The sequence below is a fragment of the Lates calcarifer genome, linkage group LG9 (assembly GCF_001640805.2).
Source record: "Lates calcarifer isolate ASB-BC8 linkage group LG9, TLL_Latcal_v3, whole genome shotgun sequence".
Classification (NCBI taxonomy): domain Eukaryota; kingdom Metazoa; phylum Chordata; class Actinopteri; family Centropomidae; genus Lates; species Lates calcarifer.
Genome location: NC_066841.1, coordinates 18,174,795 through 18,188,166, shown reverse-complemented (window position 1 = coordinate 18,188,166; position 13,372 = coordinate 18,174,795). Strand labels below are relative to the sequence as shown.

The window sequence follows — 13,372 nt, the reverse complement described above, 5'->3', positions numbered from 1 at the left end:
TCAAATAAATGCAGTGGAATAAAAATACACATCCTTTCCTTCCCAAAGGTAAAAATTTCATGAAATTGAAATACTCAAGGTAAAAGTACCTGTAATGAGTACTTGAGTATGCACTGGTCAGTATTTTGAAATGTGCCCAGAAGTTGCCTCTTGCTGAACTATTGCGCATGCGAGTTTCCTGTCGGCCCCGGTCGCTCCGCCATCTTTGTCGGCTACCCCATTGTTCACCGTGGAGATAACAGCGGCGGTAAATCAGTTCATACTGCGCAATAAAATAACTTGGCGGTGTCACAGGCAGCTGCCCGCGACAGTCGTGGATTTGCTCTCAGGGTTGCGACTTGTTCTCGGCCAGCAAGTTAAACAGAATGGACGATGACCAGCCCAAAACCCTGTAAGTGTGTGTGTGTGTGTCTGCGTTACCGTTAGCTAACCACTTGTATTCGTCACGTAACAGTCAGTGGCAGCTTGTTTCCCAAACCGAACTCAATTCACAAAACGTTCTTTTCTCTGGCACGAACAGATTGGACCTGTAAACTCACTAATATCTCACATTTTCATGTGGTTATTTGGTAGTCACAATCGAACACGACTTTTAAACTTGACATACATGGTAACTACTCATAAATTCGGCACATTGTTTGTCATCCTAGCAGGGTTTAACGCTAGCTAGCTATTCCCAATTTCCAGAAAAATCTAAAATCTCAGTCTCAAAAATTCACGGCTCACACCACTGGTTTAAGGAACCCAAGTGTAAAAGTTGACTTATTATCCAAGTAACGACTGTTTGGCGTGTTTTCTGTGTGCTAAATGAAAAAGATGACTTGCAGAGATTAGCCAAATGCATCAAAGACCGACGATGAGCTGGGAACGTTAAACTACCTGTTTTTTCAATGGAGTTTGGCGTATCATCATCTCCTCGACGATGCTTGTACGAAAGAATCATTATTGCCTAGGCCTATGAACATATTTGTATGTATAGTTTTGTCACCAGCAACCTAGCTGAATGCTAACATAGGCTAATGCTGGTGTCAATTTAGGTTTTGGGTTATATTTATTTCCTCCCTAAGATTAACTTAATTCTATTTCAAGCCAACAGTGAGGTAAAGCAAGGTCAGTAGCTGAGATTTCAGTAATAATACTTGTCCCCCGCTGCACTCTATATTTGGCTTGAAGAGCTGATTGTTATATACAGAATAATTTGCCACAGACAGCCTTGAGAATTTATTGTCTTGAGATGTTTGCATTTACTTGAATATCAGATGTGGCCTTGTAATGCCTACATGCAAAACTCTAAGCTCTTTGAAAGCATGCCATCTGCATATTTCTGGGTGCTGGTAGGTGTTTAATTGCGTGTGTGGTTTTAGCATTTACACAAACACTCGTCTCTCATGATAAAATTCTATACAGTTTCATGTTGAACATAGGGCTGTAGCTAACGATAATGTAATCTCAAGTTGTCACATTTTGGAAGCAAGAAACAATAAATGCAAGGCATTTTTTCTTCAGAAAAACAGCAAATGATTGCTTATTTAAATAGTTGCAGATTAGTTTTCTGTTGAAGAGCTAATTGATTAATCAGCTCACTGTTGCAGCTATGGCTCAGTCTGTTCTCATTACAAAACCAGTGTGGTCCATTTTAACAACACCAAAGAACAGCAGCAGCAGGTTATATTACAGGGTGACCAAAGAAGAGGCGCAGTCCCAACTGTTAAAAACATAAGTAAAGATGTATTTTTAAAAATGGCATTGTAGTTGTATGGCTGCATCTAATGGTTATCTCTAAAATATGACAAAAATAGTGAAATAGTGAAAAATGACCATCACTTTCCCCACAACCCTTTTAATACCTATTATGTATTATTTTGTCCAGTCAACTGTCCAGATCCCCAAGATATTCAGTTTACAAGTGTGTAAAACAGAGAAAATACCCACACTGGAGAGGTTGTTACCAATGAATTTTTTGCATTTTTGCTTATAAATGGTTAAATAGTTGCATATTATTTTCTGTTGATTAACAAATCGATAAGTTTTTGCAGCTGTATGTAACTGAACATTAAAACCCAAAAACACAGTGAGAAAGGGAAGTAACTTAACAAATTCTTAAGGCAGGTAAAACCATTGATTGTTTAGAGGAAAGCTTGGGTAAATGGACATTTTTACGCCACTAAACTAAATGTGGCAGTTTTTATATTTGATACTTACATCACATTTTGTTTGGTATATTTTCATCATTGATTAATCTGACAAATATGTTTTTTCTCAAAGATCAGTGTGATGTATTAAAATATCTTACCAGTCTAACAAAAAAGTAAAAATCTAAAGATACCAAGTTTACTCCCATGGATGATTTAAAAAAAACAAAAAACAAAAAAGCATCAAAACCTTACTGTTGAGAAGCTTGAAAGTACAAATTTTTGCTAAAAACAACAAAAAAAAAATTGTTTGATTATGATATTGTTCCTGATATATTCCGTCATTCAATTGATTGACTAATCTTTGCAACTCTATTTGGAATTTGTCCACACTTTTGCTTAAGTAGAAATTTAAATGCTGGATTTTAAACCTCCACTGCCTGGCTACTCTTACCTTTCCAAACAAAACACAAGGGAGGCAACCACCCCTGTACCCCTAGAGATACTGACAGAGACAGTATGTACGAAAACAATCTAAAAACCCGGCCCAGTCCCAGGGCTAGTCACAGATTAGAAATTCATGCTTATCTCGCAGGCTGGATTTTCCAAACATAGTAATAGTATTAGTAATTAGTACTGTGTGTTTTCTGTCCATGTTTATTTATGTTTGTATTTAGGTATGTGGGGAATCTGTCCCGGGACGTGACAGAGGCCCTCATCTTGGAGTTGTTTGGCCAGATTGGACCCTGCAAAAGCTGTAAAATGATAGTAGATGTAAGTTCATCAGTCATCTTTGTCACTGTTTCCTGTCTTACATGAGAAAATGCTAAAACTTGCCAGCAACAGTGTTCCCTCTGAGAAATCACTGATAAACACTTTGCTCCCTGTCCTTGCGATCTGATTTAGTCACTTGCTTCCTCTAATGTTCATTCTGTTGATGCACAACTTTTTTTCCAGTAGTTAGAGCCTGACTAATACAGAATCTGATGGCATTTTTTATATTTGGAGGTTTAATGATAACAGTATATTTCTTCTTTTATAAATAAAGGTTTTTGACACAGATCCCTTACATATTGTTACTGAGGGCAGCATGGGGAGTGCCTGACTTAGCTTACAGTGCCATTTACTTGTCTCAGTGTGCACATTTTGCTTTCCATTATTTGAATTTATTGTTACTTATCAGCCATTATAAGTGCTGGTACCAATTTATTTGCAATTATCTTAAATTAGTTCATTGATGTATCAGTCAGACTATGGCCAGTAATATCACAGCCCTCCATTTTAATGCCGGATGACGTCATTGTATTTGCTAAGACTTGTATAGTGGCCACAGTGACTTATTCTTTGTGTTTCCTGTACACTCCAGACAGCAGGTCATGATCCGTACTGCTTTGTGGAGTTCTATGAGCATAGACATGCCACTGCCACAATTGCAGCCATGAATGGTCGGAAAATACTGGGTAAGGTAAGCTATCATATCTCCTGGGTGAGTCAACTAGGGCAAGGCTGGGTGGGCAGGGCTGAAATAAAGCGGCTGGGAAAACTTTACCTTATTAAACCTTATCTTACTTCCCACTTCCACTTCACTTAATTTGTTTTATCCCCCTGTGCACATTATTCTTCTGTGCACACTCTGAAATGACCGGGGTGGGAACACCAGACACTGATCTCTGAAATCTCATTTCTGTGAAGAGTCCTAAAAACATCAAATCTAAATACTTGACAGTGTGAGCTTATGGTTTTGTTTGTAACTGTTTCTTGGGGATTGTCAAAGGTTAAATCATGAAAGTCTTTATAGAGACTACAGTAATCAGAGTCTGTACTAGATTGTTTTAGTGTATTCTGCTATTTTTTCTCTTTACAGTGGCAGAAGACTTAAAGATAGTTTTTTTTGTTTGTTTGTTTTTTTTAAAGTGTAGCAAAGGTGTAAGACTTTCTACAGTAACATTCAGATGGATGATTATTAAATATTGATACCATTGATTTAATTTATACCCATCCTCATGTTTTGCACAGGCAATGAATATTTCTATAAAATAGATTTTATCAGTATTTCTATAGTCACTCAGTTTTCACTTTTTGCAGTCTGATTTGCCTTCAAGGAGCTTTTTTAAATTAAATAAACAATGCAAGCCATTGTTTATTGGTCTGCAACTAATGATTATTGTCAAGATTAGTTATATATTGATTAGTCTGTCGATTATTTTCAGTTAATGATTGTTTGGTCTGTAAAATGTCAGAAATTTATGCATGCTATAAGGAATAGCTGACATATTCATGTGTCTTGGTATGTCTGATCAACAGTTCAGAACCCCAAAATGTTTAGTTTAATATCATAGAAAACCAGCACATCAGTGAATTTTTGCATCTTTACATGAAAAATCTAAGTAAATTATTAGTATAGTAGAGTCATCTTTTCTTAATCAACTAATCTACTACTAGTTTTATAGAACAGAATATATTTGACCAGTTACATCAGTCAATTGAACATCCACATTTTGTGTGACACAGTTGGTTGTCACCACTAAAAAAAGTAACAACAAGCTTTGGATGCTGTTTTTTTTTTCCTCGCAGGTTTTTGTATGAGTTTACATTATAGGTGTAACTAATAAACTGATATCTCAGTGAAAATGACATTGTGCATTTACACAGGTGTAAATAAGTGCTGTTTGGATTTTTTTTTTTTACTTGTCACCTCATGCTCCATGCTGTCTCTGTCTTAATGAAGATTTTCCTTGAGTGAGTTCGCCATCTGTGTATGACTTAATTTAACATGGCCCTGCTGTTTAATTATGCTACATGTAACATTATTTGATCTACTTTAATTGATGCTCTTCTGTCCCCCTACATCTTTACTGCTGTGTGTTCTTTTGCAAAGTTATTTCCACATAGAATCCACATAAGAGCAACTTCAAGAAAAATACATTCAGTTGAAAATATTTTATCCTCAACAGGTATTGAAGGACCATTTGAGGAGTATAACAAGTTCGTAAAAATCACTTGTTTGTAAGTCCCTTGTTATTTGGACCTTACTTCCTTCAGTTTTGCTCCAAATTGTTACTAGACTGAGAGTGAATTGTTCCTGATTATGAAGGTGAAATCTTGATACCCCTTGATATTTTCCACTGTATTTTACTGTTTTATTAATTAATGCAAAGGTATGTAAAATTAGATAATGATCAATGTGTAGTGGTGGTTTTAAGAACCCAAAGTGTGGCATACAGAGACCACCTTATTAAAAAGTTCTCAATCACAAAATATGACCTAAGTAAAAGTGGTGTGTGAGAAAGCCTCTAATCAAAGAAAAAGCACCTTCCTGCCCTCTACAATTGTGCTTCACGTCTCATCTTCCTCCTCTTCCTCGCTCTCTACATCTGTCTCTCTTGCAGGAGGTCAAGGTCAACTGGGCCACGACGCCAACCAGCCAAAAGAAAGACACAAGCAGTGAGTAGTTCATCTAAATACGGGGTCAGACTTACCTGTCAGATGGTTCATTCTTGTCATAAAATTGTAAATAACAAAACTGCAATATCTGTATCCAATGATTGATTGTATGATTGTATGAACTACGTTGCAAATGTGTGTTTTATTTTTGTTAGGTCACTTCCATGTCTTTGTTGGGGATCTAAGTCCTGAAATTACCACAGATGACATAAAAGCAGCCTTTGCTCCATTTGGGAAAATATCGTAAGTGTGTCCTTGTGATAAAATTCTCCAGTTCTGCTTTCGTTTTTCCAACAAATCCCACAGAAAGATGTGTTGATGTGACTAAATACTTTCTAACCTCTTAGCTCTTTCTGTGTCTGTTAACCCCAAGTCCACTGGTTTCTACTCAAGATGTGAATGTTAAAAAAACAGGTCACGAAGAAATATTTCAGTTTTTGAAAAACCTCTGAATCAAGTAACATGTCACCCAGTGCAAGAGTGTGGCTTCATTTATGTGTTTTTAATAGTTTTTGGAAAACAGTTGAGCTTGATGAATAAACTTTACATTGCTGTTATTTTCACTCTAAAGCCCTCTGTATACAAGTTAAAATTGTCCCAGACCAGTTAAACAACAAATGAGGTGAAACATCATTATTAAGGTACTCGGGCAATAATATCACAATATTACATTTCTTGACCAACTGTGTGTTACATTTGTCTACAGGGACTGTCGAGTGGTGAAAGACATGGCCACAGGTAAATCTAAAGGCTATGGCTTTGTCTCCTTCTTCAACAAATGGGTAAGTGTCAGTTGTGCCTGTGTGTTAGAGGACTGAGAAAACATTAGGGGGTTCTGATTGTTGAGAGTTGAAGCCAGGGTTCACAGTAACATACTGTGTAGTTGGCGTCTGTGACCCAGGAGTTTGTCCTGTGTATTTCCCCTTCTGTATAATCAGGATGCTGAGAATGCCATACAGCAGATGGGAGGACAGTGGTTGGGAGGAAGGCAAATCAGGACCAACTGGGCCACAAGGAAGCCTGCTCCTAAAACTGCAAGTGAAAGTAAGTTGACAGTAATTAAATTTAGATTGACAGATAGACTTCATCACAGGCAGCTTAAGGTAGTGCACTGTAGGCTTGCACACTTGTTTTTGGGACTCAGCAAACACACACTGTATATTCAGTTGCTTCACTTTGGTCCAAACTTAAATATCTAAGGAACTATTGGATGGATTGCCATTGAATGTGGTGCAGACTTTCATGTTCCCTACAGGATTTTATTAACTGTGGTTGCTCCCTAACTTTTCAGCTTCTGCCATATACTTAAGGTAGTTAATGTGTGATCTTGATGGATGTTATTTTTTCACAATGCAGTACACAAGGGAAATGGAAAAAAATGTGTTTAATTATGGGTAGAGGTGAAATCGCTCCAAAAAATATTACATTTTAGGAACAACATTTTGATTTCGTACTGTGATTTCTAATTGGCAGTGAATTTGCAATATCACAAATATTGTATAATTTTCTGTTAGTATAAAATGATAAAGTTTGTTGATTTTTGTATACTAACTAAAATAGTATATTACACTGATTAGAATGCCACACATACTGTATGAATTGGTATGAATTTGTGACTCAGCTTTAGATGTATCATCATTGGGATGTTAATTTAGTGAACTGTGTTATATTTTAAGATTTTTTTCACCTTGGATTTGTTGTCTTCTTGTAGCAAGAAGAACCAGTTACATGAACGATGGTTCAGTTTCATTGATGTGTCCCAGTCAGCCACACCACTGAGCCCGCATGCACAATAGGCCTTTTTTCACACTGACATTTTGACTGTCACAGGAGGAACAGCACAGGTGCAACTAATAAAATGAATCAAGGCTGAGTTCCATTTTAGCTAGCTTCAGTTTCAGGGTCATGGTATTATCTATGCTAGCTCACTGTCACACTGTTATAGCTCAGTGAGACACTTGAATAAAACAGTCATTGTTAACGTTATTAATAACACCTGTAGGTTTCCTTCTATGACATTTCAAAATGTCAGTGTGAAGAGGGGACACTAAAGGATACATGTTGCACTGAAAGAAAAGAATTAGATCGGTTAACATTGTCATCATCAGTACTGCTGTTTTTTCAGGGTGTGTATTCAGTTTCCAAGTGTCATTTGTTCTTGTTTTCCTTCATCCAACCACAACGAAGCAGACCGACAATAGCAGAAATCACCTACTGATTTCTCCCTGCACTGAAACAATAAATGCTGTTCTCAGGGTGGTAGAATAACAAGTTCAGTTTAACAAAATCCAGATCCAACTTTCTGGAGCAGCATAAATGGTGAAAATATGGCTTAGGCCATTGCCCCTGTTAGTATGCATGAATTGTACAGTTGCTATTATCAGTATAATCACTGTTATCATTATTTTTCACTGCATATATTTCAGAACAGTTTGGGTGCTATCAAGAGGTTTTAAATACCTGAGGTAAATCAGCCCAGTTCAGTCAACCAAACATGATCCATGACAAGTACAAAAAGCTGTAATTCTCTGGTTGTGAGTAAACATTAAATAAGTGAATTATGCATTTAAGTGCTTTATTTTGCAGTCTTAACTGTGTTTTATGTAAGTGTCTATATATAATATAGACAAAATATAAGTGAATTAAGCTAAATAATAGTAATCATCCATTCTCATACCAACTTAATCCCATCCATATTATCATCACTTGCTTCAGTAGAGTTGTTTACCTGTTTGCATGCCTGCCTTTAGAGTGTTAAAGAAAAGCACTGATTTCAGTTACCAGCTCAGGGCCTTAGAAGGTATTAAAAAGCCTTGAATTTTACTTTAATATATTTTCTAGTCTGCTGTTGGCATCAGCATCTGTAAAATGATTTTGTATGTGATTTTAGAAAGAGCAGGCTAAAAAAATCTCCAGTATCTAACCTAATGTAAAATCCATATGTGGACTTTGAGTTGATCAGTTATTTTTTGACTGGTTAATCAATGAATCCACCCATTCTCTGCTTATCCAGATCCAGGATGTCTTTGATAATGTAATTTTATTTATTGATTGCAATGATATTATTAGAAATTAATGTTAAACGCAGCCAAAGATTTGTGACAAATGAGAACCTATCAATAAACAAAAAAATAAATAAACTGCTCTGTCTTTTCGTTTAGCAACCAATACCAAGCAACTGTCGTTTGATGAGGTGGTGAATCAGTCCAGCCCCAGCAACTGCACCGTCTACTGTGGAGGAGTCACAACAGGTCTCACAGGTGAGTCATAGATTGTTTGTCCATGAAATTGAACTGAAGGTAAAGAAGCACTGCATTAAGAGCATTAAGAGTTTTCTTTTGTTCATAGAGCAAATTATGAGACAGACCTTCTCACCGTTCGGCCAAATAATGGAAATCCGTGTTTTCCCAGACAAAGGCTACTCATTTGTGAGGTAGGATGGCTTTTCTGATTGACCTGTCAGATTAGCCGGTCATGTACCTGTATCTTTATAGGACTTGATATTAAGCTGTCTTATTTCTGTGCTCCTTTCTGTGTGCAGGTTCAACTCCCATGAAGCAGCAGCTCATGCCATTGTTTCTGTCAATGGCACATCCATAGAGGGCTATGTTGTTAAGTGTTACTGGGGCAAAGAAACAACAGACATGGTTAGCCCCATTCAGCAGGTACAGATGCCACAGGTATGAACAAGGATTATCCCCAACACAGTGTAGTCTGAAATCATCACTCTGGACTGCTTACAGTAACTGAAATTCATGATGGTAGACTGCTGTGGTGTTTGTTCATTTGACGGTGAGATCCTAACTTGACTGCTGTGTGATGATGGTGCCATTTGATATTCTGCCTCTTAAAATATTATTCTGTACGTCAGCAGAACACGGTGAGCTTCGCAGCGCAGCCCTACAGTCAGTGGGGTCAGTGGTACAGTAACACGCAGCAGATTGGTCAGTATGTGCCCAATGGATGGCAAGTACCAAGCTATGGAGTCTATGGACAGACCTGGGATCAGCAGGGCTACAAGTGAGTACCAGAGGTGATTCTGGATCAAAGGAGTTGCACATGGAATATTCTTCCAAATTTTATTTCTGTTTTTTCAACAATATGTTTCTTTTCCCTGCCTCAACCTGTCTGTCCAGCTGTCTTTTTTTGCTGCGGCTTGTTGAAATTTCTCTAAACTGTAGATGAATTTAGTTCTTAAGTCTATTTCTTCCCAGAATAGGTACCGTCAGATAACATTCCTGACAGAGACGTCACTGCCCTCCAGTACCAGAGCAATGGATTTCTAGTCAAAAAACATGATACCCTCGCTCATTTCACTTCCCTTTTAAGGAGATGGCAACAGAATCTGTAATAATGAACTGTTTAAAGAAAAGAACACCTGAGATTATAGTTCTATATAGTAGTCAGGGCATCATGTAATGAGACTAATAGAAATAACACCAATAAAAAAATGTAATTTGTTACTGAAAGTGCAGAGCACACATGACATGGCAATAAAAAACAGCAAATAATGTCCACTCCTGGTGGATCTTAAAACATTTCTGGGTCACAGGCTGGAGGAGTGAGGATGGGATGAAGCATAATTAGCTGAATGGAAACCACCCACTCTGCTCTGTCTCTTAATCTAACTCCATTTATCTAACCGCTTTGTGTCTGTCTGCTGTTACAGTCATTTACATGCCGGTGCTGGATGGACAGGAGTGGGCGCCGTGAGCAACGGCGGCATGGTGGAGCCCGGGCAGGGAGTCAACGGGACGATGCTAACCAACCAGGCTGGCATGAGCACTGCTGGCTACCACACCCACTGATCACAGATCACAGTAGCCCTCTCTCTAAGCCTCTGAGGTCACAAGGATGATACTCTGCTGGGGAAGGAGTGCAGTAGATGTGCTCTCTGTCTGTCACCACACAAAATTATTCTCTGTTAGACGGCTGGTACGCCATTTTACCAGCCTTACCAGCTCATAACCTCACCCACTGCCCAAATCTGCAAGTGTATCAAAACTATCCACTCCAGAACACTACACATTGTTTAAACAGCTATTGCTAATGCACCATGCATTCCTGGGCCCATTTTATTATTTGGTGTATTTTTCTAATGCCTGCAGACAACTGGCCAAATGTAAATTATACAGCATTAAGATATTTCTAGCACAGCCACAGTTTAGTTTAAAAGGAAGAAACTAATTAAATCTATAGTAAAACACCAGGTTTTGTTTGTTTTCAGCCCCTCGGAGCCAAAGAGCACGGGCAGAGTTTTATACCAATGTTTAACAATCATACAGGGAGGAGAGGCGAGCAGCACGCCTCAGAAAGTACTCAACAGTCCATAGTAATGCAACGCAGCCACAAGACATGTTAAGTAAAGGGTGTGATTTAAATTTTGTCAATTGGAACATCTCGCTCTCACTGTCGGTCTGTCCACCTGTTACTAAAGTGAAACACAAGTCCAAGCAAGTTCTCAGGGTGTTGTAAAGTCATTCTGTGAAATGTAGGGAATCACTGAGTAGAAATAGGCAGGCTGAGGGAAAGCAGACGCCACAAAACAAGTCCATTTTCATCACTCCCTCACTTCATCTCCCCGAACGGACTGAGCAGACCGAGAGTCCAGTCTGTGGATATGAAATATGTGTGTGCTTATGTGTGTGCATGAACTGATGCTTTTACACACAAGACAATGTCCAGTTCAACTTCCCCTGAAACAGAAAGGACTACGCCACCTTTTTTTTTGCTACAGATATAAACAAAGTGTCAGTTTCTTTCTCTCTCTCTATTTTTTTTTTTTTTTTTTTTTTTGAGCAACTTTAAAATGGTGACATTGTATAAAGAGCTTTTGCCTTTTTGTTTCATTTCGGGACTGTCTTATAAAGAAATGTTGCAGTGACACCATTGAATCATGTGACACGTGAAACCTTTTATGTTTGTTTATAAGTGGCTGTCAACTGTCAACTTTATTTTTTAAATTAGATTTTCAATATCTCAAATAAACCAATTGCAGGGATTACTGCCACTCTTATCTTACTTATAGGCAGACAAATATTGCACAAATACTTAAGGTTATCTTTTCTCAAAATTTGAAATACTAGGGTTTTTTTTTTTTTTTTTTTTTTTTAATGTTTTTGCATTCCACCTTCTTTTGTAATTTCATTTGGAAGTCTGTTTTTATGTAAATAACCAAACAGTCTGTTCAATTGTACTCAATCTGTATAAAGACAACATGTTAATAAAGGAAGCGTGCTTGCTTCTGGTTGGGGAAATGGATTCCAGAAACAGCTGTTTGACAGTAGAAACCCTGTCCAGTGCTGGTCCATGTACAGTAGAGACAGTGCAACATTTGATTCTTCCAGAGGCTTGGAGGACAAGCAGCATTGCTATGCAATGCAAAAGCCTTTAGACTGAAGAGTAATACATAATTTAAGTTATTCTGTTTTAACCTAAATAATGATTGTTTTTGTAGATTAAGAAACAACCTTATAAGGATCAGGTTTTTGCACTGTGGCCACCATTATTTTAATATAGTTGAAAAATCCATTGTGTTGCCTTATTATCAGTGAGTTACTTTTAATTTAACCAAAAATCATCCAAGAGTAGGCGGTGCCTAAGAATGTTTTCAGTCTATGTTTTGGCGAGGGAAATTCTGTTGATGCTTCAGTAACATGGTTTGTGTTTTTGCTTTGTCCCATTAAAATGCTGATGCTTAAAACAGCTCACATTTACACTGTTTGCATCTGATCTTTAAAACCAGGTGGAACATGTAGTCATAGTGTGATTGACTTATTTGTAGCACACTGCTGTAGAGGCAGAGGCATCGTGAAATTATACTGTAATTCCACATATTTTTCTCATCTCATTTCCAGTAATGAGCAGAGGGCTGCAACTGAAAATTTGTTTTCATTAAATATTAATATTCTATATGAATTAGGAGATTAAACAAAATTTGGTCTGTGACATGCTCGAAAATGCTCTTTAACAATCTCTGGAGACTCTGCAATGTCTGAAGATGTCTGGTTTCATCCAACCGAAAACCCAAAGAGATTCAGTTCATTATCATGTGATAGATCCCCAAATTTTAGAAGCTGTATTTGATAATGTTGCTTGAAAGACTAAAACAATATAGATTATGAAAACAGCCAATTTTTCTGGCCTGATTAAATGGAATGTTGTAAATACCATAGATGACATATTGTTATGTCCTCTTTTAGATTTCTGGTAATTTTCAACTAAATGTGTATTATATTCAGTCATATTTTTCAGAGTTGACACTGAGGCCAAGTTGTCAATCAGTTTGAGTAGACATTGTATGACCATAGAAGTGAAAAAAATAATAATGAGGCTCAAAAATTTCGGTCTGGAGACTTCGGTGCATGGATGGATAAATAAACAGGTCTCCTGGGCTCAGGCCCTTCATCTGCACATTTAGGTGCTTGATTTAAAAAAAAAATGCACAGGAAAACTAGAGCCAACAAGCTCATAGACTGAGGAACTGTGGATGAGCGGAAAGTCATTTGATGAAGAGATGACATCATGAGCATTCATCACATGATGCAAAACGCTGGCGAGACTCAAAAACAGAAAAACCAAGCTGCAGTTCACAGAGAGAAACAGGCAGAGTTCTGGAACAACAATCTATGGAGGAAGGTATGGAGAAAAAAGGAACCAGCACATACACAGATCAGCCATAACATGAAAACCACTGACAGCTGAAGTGAATAACATTCATCATCTTGTTACAATACAATGTTCTGCTGAGGAACCACATTGTTTTAGACCAAGCATGGTGCTGGTTCTCATGGCTT

The 13,372-nt window shown here is 37.6% G+C and overlaps 1 protein-coding gene across 2 annotated transcripts; it reads left to right on the top strand.

Moving 5' to 3' along the window:
- Positions 1-165: 165 nt before the first annotated feature.
- Positions 166-12,292, top strand: LOC108895438 (cytotoxic granule associated RNA binding protein TIA1). 2 transcript variants are annotated; one of them, XM_018694270.2, is made up of 12 exons: positions 166-391; positions 2,810-2,906; positions 3,499-3,597; positions 5,522-5,576; positions 5,732-5,819; positions 6,283-6,358; positions 6,515-6,620; positions 8,738-8,836; positions 8,925-9,009; positions 9,118-9,256; positions 9,451-9,596; positions 10,246-12,292. In XM_018694270.2, exons 1-12 carry the CDS (start codon positions 366-368, stop codon positions 10,382-10,384), a joined length of 1,155 nt encoding a protein of 384 aa, XP_018549786.1. In that variant the 5' UTR covers positions 166-365; the 3' UTR covers positions 10,385-12,292. The 2 variants fall into 2 exon arrangements, with proteins under 2 accessions (XP_018549786.1, XP_018549785.1); XM_018694269.2 differs by having other exon boundaries at positions 9,448-9,596.
- The last annotated feature ends 1,080 nt before the right edge of the window (positions 12,293-13,372 follow it).

What these genes read in the sequence shown, in the direction of transcription:
- LOC108895438 (XM_018694269.2), top strand. Translation starts at nt 366, where the DNA reads ATGGACGATGACCAGCCCAAAACCCT. An exon ending in GTCGGAAAATACTGGGTAAG is followed by an intron (nt 3,598 to 5,521) that starts GTAAGCTATCAT and finishes TCTCTCTTGCAG; the next exon opens with GAGGTCAAGGTCAACTGGGC. An exon ending in TCTCCTTCTTCAACAAATGG is followed by an intron (nt 6,359 to 6,514) that starts GTAAGTGTCAGT and finishes CTGTATAATCAG; the next exon opens with GATGCTGAGAATGCCATACA.